The 9,244-nt window shown below is 36.1% G+C and overlaps 1 protein-coding gene across 1 annotated transcript; it reads left to right on the forward strand.

Moving 5' to 3' along the window:
• Window positions 1–3,819: 3,819 nt before the first annotated feature.
• LOC131155853 (large ribosomal subunit protein eL39-like) lies at window positions 3,820–4,239 on the forward strand. Its single transcript, XM_058109300.1, has 2 exons — window positions 3,820–3,967; window positions 4,229–4,239. Exons 1-2 carry the CDS (start codon window positions 3,820–3,822, stop codon window positions 4,237–4,239), a joined length of 159 nt encoding a protein of 52 aa, XP_057965283.1.
• Window positions 4,240–9,244: the final 5,005 nt, after the last annotated feature.

Here is a 9,244-nt window from a genome sequence, read left to right on the forward strand (position 1 = left end):
TGTCCATAGGTTGTTGGGTTGTGAGATTGCTCCCTTAGGAGGTGACTTAACCTAATTGCACTGGTCTAGACTTGTCATAACTCTGTACCTTTCGAGAGTATGACTCATTTGAAGAGGTATCAAACCATTTTCCCATGGGCCCTTTAGTCATTTGCTCAAAGTCATGAACTAAATTATAGGCATGTTCAAGAGACTCAATGTGATAGGGAAATAGTTTTCTCCTCAGTTCAGGCTTTAATCCTAAGCGAAATCAGAAGATCTGTTGACTAACAGTCTCATAGACACCACATCTTATAGACAACTCATCGAATTGACTTATGTATTTAGAAACAGTCATGCTACCCTAGCGCAAGCTGTAAAGTTGATTTATAAAGTGCTCTCTATAACTAAGGGGTACATACTTCTCCCTTAACCTATCCTTTATTATATCCCAATGCTCAATGGGTTAATGATCTAACCTCGCTTCCTACCTCTCGAAATTCATCCAATAGAGCTTGGCTTGCCCTATTGACTTCATTTTTGCAAACTTAACTCGATGCTGGTCAGTCATCTTACACCAATCAAAATAGGAATCCATCCCAGTCAACCAATCGACTTTAGGATCCATCTGCCCATCATAGGTGGGGGCTTCTATCCTTATTACATCCTTGTAAGGATCACGATGGTCCCTATGGTAAGGTCTCCTAATGTGAAGGTCATCAACATCATAGTCCTCATCATTCCAATGTTGGGCATAGGGCTCATGACATGGGGGTCTCTTAGCAAAGTCATATTGACGATTCACTTGCCTATGTGGAAGAAGGGGAGGTCTTTCTCTATCAACATCAATCCTACGACCTCAATAAGGATTCCTGACTCGAGTAGACATCCTAGGGGTTGGGGAAGGATTCAGACACACTAGGGAAACCCTTGAAATGGTGTTTGGTCACACAAAGTAGGGTCAAGTGTAAACCTAACCAAACTAAGTTCCAAATATCCAAAATTCAAAATATAGGTGGGCTGTTCTAGGCAAAATCTTGCAGCTATTTCAGTCTGAAACTGAAATCCTCCGACTGTTATGGAAATGAGACATTGAGGGTTTAGCCTACTCTAACATAGGCTCTCTAATTCAACCTACGCTCTGATACCAAGATGATGTACGACGGGTAAGGGTGGCCTATGTCCTACTATTCAACCCTCACCGGCACATACACTCAATACACTTTAAATTAAGAATTTAGTTATCCACACATAAACATAATGAATCAGAGGATATTTCACATGTTTTGGGATTTTGAAAAAGTGTATGATGCTATCCAGAAATTAGTCCCATTTGATTCTTTCACAAAGGTATTAAGTTAGATGCAACAAAGATGTTATTTCAATATTTCAAGAATAAAATTCTAAGTTTATCACGGCAATATTCCACAATTGATTTCAAGCTAGCAAGCAGAAATATTGAAATCTATGGATGCAAAGGCTTATCAAATATGAAATTTCAGAAATTGGAGATAAGGCTTTAACAAGATTTAGTAAAGGTTCAAACAGATACTAATTTACCAAGAGATTCAATGGATGTTAGATGTTGCTCAACACACAGTTGGATCACACCGTAAGTCCTTTGATCAAGCTTCAAATTACCAAGACTAATGCAGCAGTGAAGTGGATGATGGATAGTCGTGGGTGTATTCTGTGATGTGGCCATGTGGGTGTTGTTTGGGTGGTGGTTGAGTAAAGGGGAGGGATAGGTTGAAATGGAGTCGTTGGATAGGATAGTGGTCTCTCACCACCTGATCTCCAAGGAGAACAATGTAGCCTCTCACTACACAATCGAAACAATTGGACAAAGCTTAGACAAGCTCCAACAAAGGAAAACCCTTTTCAATTCAATATCAATATCAACTTAGCCATTTTTCTAGGTCTTGCAATGAAAATATAAATGCTAGCATGGAGGAGGGGGAGACTAGGCAATAAACACACTTGCACTTTCCATACAAGCATGGGAGACAAAGGAAATAAATATTGCAGCTTACTAGACAAACAACTTACTAAGACACATTAAAGACTCTGATAAGTTACTAAGCACCCGCAAGCAAGTTGTATTGCAATATTACATATTAAATAAAAGTCAAAAAGAAGTTTAATCCATGTGGGGCCATCTGGGACTCGAGCTTGCTTGTTTTGGTGTTCAGATGACAGTATTTCCGACTAGGTTGCATCCCCAAGGTTCCTGGTCACACTCCTAGTCAAAGTTCTCAGGAATTTTTCAGTGTGCAGGCGACATGGTCGCACCTCATGGTGTCCTGGTTGCACCTTGGTCAAGACTTTCAGGAAAATCTGCGAACTGCTAATGGATAATTTCAACTGCGAACACCCTACAGTAGTTGGGGAATAAATTTTGCTATAGAACTTCAAATAGGGTGATCTTGGTATCAAAATAAATCTAACAAAATTTCCCACAAATTTTATGTTCAAATTTTTTGAAGATGGGAAGGTTTGGATAGATAAATTTACACATAAATTCATGGGTTCCTGCAAAATAGTTATGAGCTAAAGTGGATATCTGGAGGTCGTCCACGTGTTACAACATTGCTAAAAGAAAGGGGTAAGGCATGTTGATCCCCATCACTTGATGTAGTGAAACTTGATTTCAATGTGTTTGCTTTTTCCATGAAAAATTAGGTTTTTGTATAAAGCAATTAGTGACTAATTATCACAAAAAAAAAAAAAAATCTTTGTTAGTTCTTCATGCCTATGCTACAAAAATTCAATCATCCATCTCAACCAAATTGCATGTGTTTCAGTTCTCGCCACAGCAATATATTCTACCTCTGCGGTGGATAAAGCAACCACCTGTTGCATTTTAGATGACCAAGAAAAAAATTTCAGAATCAAAACAAAACACATAGTTTGAAGTACTCATTCATGTTTCTGCATCTCCAGCCCAGTCACTATCTGTATATCTAATGAGATTCAAATTATCAATCTGAGAATAAAAAAAATGTCATCGAACTACGTACCTTTAATGTAATGAAGTATGCGCTTTGTTTCCTGAAAATGAGACTGATAAGGAAACTCCATAAACCTGCTAATCATACCAACACCAAACTCAATGTTTGGTCTGGTTGCAGTTAAATATCTCACGATGCTAACAATCTGCTTAAAATATGTACTATTCGTATAGTTACCACTCCCGATTTTTCCTAACTTCAATTTTTTTTCAACAGGAATCAATATTGGTAGGGCTGGCAAAATGAGTAATGACCCGTCGGGTCACTCAGACCCGTCCGTTTAAAACGAGTTTGGGTTTAAGGAAGTTAACCCATTTAATAAATGGGTGGGTCAAGGGTTGACCCATTTACAAACGGGTTTAACCGGGTTCAGCGATAGGTGACCCATTTATTTGAATAATTTATAAATCCACACAATTAGTCCACCCACACCACTGCCACCACACCACACGGTCCACACACCACACAAAAAAACCCTAAATCCTAATTCATCTCTCGCGGCTCTCCTCTCAGCTCTCGCCTCTCACTTTATCTCTTGCTCTCTCAGTCCTCTCCTCTAATCTGGTGTGCTACTACCTCAGTGCGTGCTACGGTGCTCCCTGCTGCATGCTGCTGCGAATGATCCACTCGAACAGTCAGACCACTCCTCATCCTCGAGGTCGAGTCGTCGTCTCCTCCACATATGTCAGCCCCCCCAGCTCCACAGACCACTCGACTCCACACCTCTAGCTCTAGTTGCTCCACGATAAGATCAAGCTCCCTTATGATCCTGTGTTGCTAGCGTTCCCCTCGGCCGTTCGGCTTCCTCTCTGGTCGTGAAGAATTGAAGATGCCATCACACAAGACCTTTAGGATCAAGAAGAAGCTGGCCAAGAAGATGAGGCAGAACTGGCCTATTCCTCACTGGATCCATATGAGGACTAACAACACCATCAGGTACAATGCGAAACGCAAGCAATGGCGGTGTACGAAGCTAGGTTTTTACGGTCGAAGCATCTACTTGTTCATGTTCTAATCAAGCGTTTTTGTTTACTTGTGAGACTTCGTTTGTTGTTTAATCAATTGGGAACTCAACCGAGTCCTTTAGCAGAGATTTTGATGAGACTGATGTTTATCTCATAGTTTATATCATATTTTTATTTAGATATTAATAAATAAAATGCAGTATTTTTTTTTAAATATCATTTTATATGAAAATTTTTTAAAAAATTAATTAAATTCATTTATTTTTTAAACAGGTGACCCATGATCCACCCGTTTATTAAATGGGCGGGTTAGGGTTGGCATGTATGTGACCCATTTAATATTGACCTGTTTATGACCCGACCTGTTGATGACCCACCCGAACCTAGCCCGCTCCCTTGTTTTGCCAGCCCTAAATATTGGCTTGCAATTATCCATCTTGAATTTTTTTAAAAAAATATCAACAACATTTTTTTCTAGAAATAAATATCCCATTATTTGTTTGAGTAACTTCAATGCCCAAAAAAAAAGACATTAAACTCATATCAGTCATTTCAAAATCTTTTATCATAGCCTCCCTGAAACTTGAAATTAACTCAGAACAAATCCTAGTAAAAATCAAATCATCCACGTATAAACACAATATGATCACACCACCCAGGGAATTAATTTTCACATATAAAGTGTATTCATGTGGATACATCTTAAATTCATGTGAAAGAAAATAAGAATCAATCTAGGTATACCAAGCTCTAGAAGCTTGCTTTAGCCCATACAATGCTCTTTTCAATTTATAAACCTTATTTTTTTCACCTTTTTTAAATAACCTTCAAGTTAATCAACATAAACTGCTTCCTCCAAATAACCATTCAAAAAAAACATATTTAACATCCATTTGAAAAATTTTCCATCAATTTTGTGCAGCTAATGAAATAATCATACGAACAATATCAAGCCGAGCAATAGGCACAAAAACCTCAAAATAATCAATACCTGGTTTCTACTTATATCCCTTCGTTACTAGTCTCGCCTTGTAGCGATCCACCTCACTATTCAACTTGTACTTTGTCTTAAAAATCCACTTGACTCCAATGGGTTTTACTCGTCCAGGAAGTGTGGTAAGTTCCCAAGTCTAAATTTCTTAATGGCATGAATTTCTTCATCCATTGCTCGGATCCAGTGACCCTCCTGGGACACCTGACCATATGAGACATGGTCACAATATGCAAATCAGGCAAAATTAACAATATCTTCATTTGATAAATTAATATCATCATTAACAACATAATCTTGCAAGCACACTGGTAGAATGCGCTATCTCTGAGATCGCTGAGATGGCTCTGCATATATAGGAGGCCTAACCAATGAAAATGAATCAATAAGAGGCTGCTCAAAATGATATGCAGGTTCCTCAAGAACAGTAACTTGTGGTTTCACCTTCTTTTGAGACCAATCTCATGTAGCCTGCTTATCAAAAGTGACATCATATACTGCTCACGACTGTCTTCCCCAGTCTCAAGATTGTACAACTTGTAACCTTTCGTTGTTGTACTGTAGCCAACAAAAATACATTTTTCACCTCTATCATCCAACTTCTTCTGAATAGCATCTAGAACATCTACATAAGCTACACAACCAAATACTGGTAAATGATGAATATTTGGTTTGTATCTACTCTAGGTTTCCTATAGTGTCTTTCTATAAACACTTCTTGTTGCACTCCTGTTTAAAATATAAACGGCATAAGAAACGATTTCTACCCAAAATTTTTTAGGCAAATTTTTAGATCTCAACTTGCATTGAACCATATCCATAATAATTCTATTATTCCTCTCCGCCACACCATTCTGCTAGGGAGTGTATCTAGCAGTTAACTAATGCTTAGTTCCATGATTTTTCAAAAAATCATTACAAACAATATATTCCTGGCCTCTACTAGTTTTCAAAATTTTTATTTTATTTTCTATCTACTTCTCAACATAAGTCTTAATTGACTTAAAAATATCACATGCTTCAAATCTTTGCTTTAAAAATAAACTCAAGTTTTCTGACTAAAATCATCAATGAAAGTAATAAAATACATGTAATTACCCATTGATGCTTCTTTAATTGGACCACATAAATCTGAATGAATCAAGTCCAACGGTTGCCTTGACCTCTATGATTTTTCTTTGAGAAAAGGTTCACTAAATTTCTTCCCAGCAACATAGGTCTCACATGCCCTCTTAGGAAAATCAATCTATGGCAACCTAGAAACCATATTCTTGCGAACAAGAAATCCTAGGCTTCCAAAATTCACATGCCCAAAACGCATGTGCCATAACTAGTCATCCTCAATAATCACAAATATGTTGCAGAGAGCACATCCATAATTAATTTTCAAAGGAAATAGGCGATTGGAAGTCATATTTACCTTTGCAATCACAACTCCTTTCTAGTCATCATTAATAGTGCAAACTCCATTATGGATCCGCATGTCATATCCTTTTTCTGACAATTGTCCCATACTCAATAAATTTTTACACAGAAATGGGACAAAAAGTACATCAAAAATAAAATTACACAATCCATATTTCAAAATAATAGAAATTTTTTCTTTACCAATTATTAGTATTGTAGAGTTATTGCTGAATTTCACCTCAAAATGAAACGACTCATCCAAGTTTGAAAAAATTTCCTTCTCATTGCGCATGTGATTATTGTAGCATGTATCAAGATACCAATGATCAGTGCGATCATGTGTGGTCCCCAAACATGCCACTAAAGTAGTCTATGATATTTCTTCATAATTTTCAGCAAATTTGGCTCGATAATCAGTTCTATTATTCTGTCGCAAGGACTAACACTCAATTCTATAATGCCCAATTTTTTTACAATTGAAGCACTAGACCTCGACTTTATCCTGCTTTCATTGTCCTCTTCTTGAACTCGATTCAAAATTTTTCATACCCCTATTACATGAATTTTGACTTCCCTGATTTGATCCGACTTACTATTGAGATTCATCCATTTTATTGCTAACATTCAACTAACTCTACAAGGCTTTTTCAACACCAATTTGTGATTTCTCATTTAATCGCTGCTAATGTGCTTGTAAGGACACCAACAATTCTTATAGCGTCATCACAGTCAAATCCTTGGACTCTTCAATTGAGGTAACTATGTACTCGTATCTAATCGTCAGGGACCGAAAAATTTTCTCCATAATCTGCACATCCTTCATCTCTTTTTTTCATTAGCTTTCATCTGATTTATGATAGCTAATGTCCGCGAAAAATAATTGAAAATTTTTTCCAGTTTCTCCATCTGAAGAAGCTCTAATTGCCTTTGCAAGGTTTGCAGACACACCTTCTTCGTTCTTTCAACACCCTGATACGATCTCAACAAAGCTTCCCATGCTTGCTTTGCCATTTTGGTGTGCACAACTGAAAACTGTTCCAGATCATGCAATGCAGCAATCAACGATGAACAATATGGAAACACAATCACACACAAATAATAAGGAAAAAAAAAACAATGACATAAGAAATTTATATGGTTTGGCAATGTTCCTACGTCCACGAGAGCAAGCGACTGAATTTCACTATCAGTCATAAAACCATGGTTACAACATTGTTTATATGCTAACCCTACACATACAAAGGCTTATGAAGTTCCCCAAATACCCCTGTAGCAATCCCTGGAGGTTTTGCCTCATAATCCCCAACCTACTGATCTTCCAAATTCAAAATTCGAAATCAGCGTCGAACAAGACTGTTGACGGTTTTAGAAAACGATCGACGGTTTCAGACAAACTGTTGATGGTTTATTCTCGAGGCTAAATCGTCGATTGTTTCTTCCTGCAGCCTAACTTCCTTGATTTTTCTCACCATGCTTTCCCTGTGCATGTGTTCCACTCAATATAAGGCATATACTCCAACAATAACCTTCTAAAAAATTGTCAGTTCGATGGCGTGAAAAATATATTGTTGGGCCTTGACGTTCTTTTGTATAGAATTAACTAACTTCGCTTTCTCTACTACCGGCAAAGCTGCTTTGTCTTCTAGTTCTTCGTAACCTTGATCCGCAACATCCCAGATATTCTGGAACTCAAAGAACACATGCTTCTGAATCCACCAATATTCAAAATTCGATTTACTATCGAATTGCAAGATTGTTTATTGAATCCCTGCCATCTCAGATTGCAGACTCTGATACTAGTTGTAGAAAGAAAAAACACAAATGAAATATTACTTAATCAAGATCAAAGAAAAAAAAAAGTCCAAGTAGAAGACACAAGCTCGATAGTCCTTCTATTCTCACAATTCAAATTTGCGGCAAAAATATATCAATATATATATATATATACTTAGGTTTTAATATATAAATCATGCCCTAGATAAAACCAATTACAGTGTGGGCAATCCCATATTACCCAATTACAATTAGTCAATAAGAAATTAAACTAACAAATAAAACCAATTCTAAGCTTGATTTTACGACCAACACAAACTAGTGATGAACTTAGTTCAAGAAAAAAATGCTTTAAACCATTGAGAAGTATTAACTGATTATCCTTTTAAAAGCACTGCTTTCTTAGAAATAAAATTTAGTTATTAGTAGTGACAATTTGTCACTAAAAAATTGTGCTATTATTATAATTTTACTTGCAATCTTTGCAAAAGACACCAACAACTTTTCCTCTTAAAAAGTTATTATAATTTTATTTGCAATCTTTACAAAAGACACCGACAACTTTTCCTTTTAAAAAGGTTGTCTTTATAGCCACTCTTAAATAATATAAATCATTATACTATAAGATTCCATTTTAAACTCAAAAAATATTAATATATATATATATATATATATATATATTTATTAGGAAATCCACATTCTCCTTTCCTTTCCTTCCCTTCCCTTTCTCCAAATAAAACTCTTGACCCAAACGGGCCCTAAGAGAATTTTGTTTAGAAAATATAATTTCAATTTGGTGACAAACATTTTTAGTATAAGATATGGACTTATTTTGACAAAAAAAAAACCTTCAATCAACTTTAAAAAGATTGTCCCTAATTTCACTATTGATAAACATATTTTCTTATTGTCTTGGAAAAGTTATATTTAGAAAACAAAACAAAATTAAATTTTAATGATAACAATTATTGTCACTAAAAGAAATGAAACTCTTAAAAAGGTTTCTTCTAGTAGCCAATGAAGAATTTGGGCTAAGAAAATGTGAGTGATTGTATATAATGAGAAATCACATTTAAAATTCAATTTTTAGTGATAACATACATTTTCATTACAAGAGA

This window comes from Malania oleifera, chromosome 5 (genome assembly GCF_029873635.1).
Source record: "Malania oleifera isolate guangnan ecotype guangnan chromosome 5, ASM2987363v1, whole genome shotgun sequence".
Lineage (NCBI taxonomy): Eukaryota > Viridiplantae > Streptophyta > Magnoliopsida > Santalales > Ximeniaceae > Malania > Malania oleifera.

What these genes read in the sequence shown, in the direction of transcription:
- LOC131155853 (XM_058109300.1), top strand. Translation starts at nt 3,820, where the DNA reads ATGCCATCACACAAGACCTTTAGGATCAAGAAGAAGCTGGCCAAGAAG.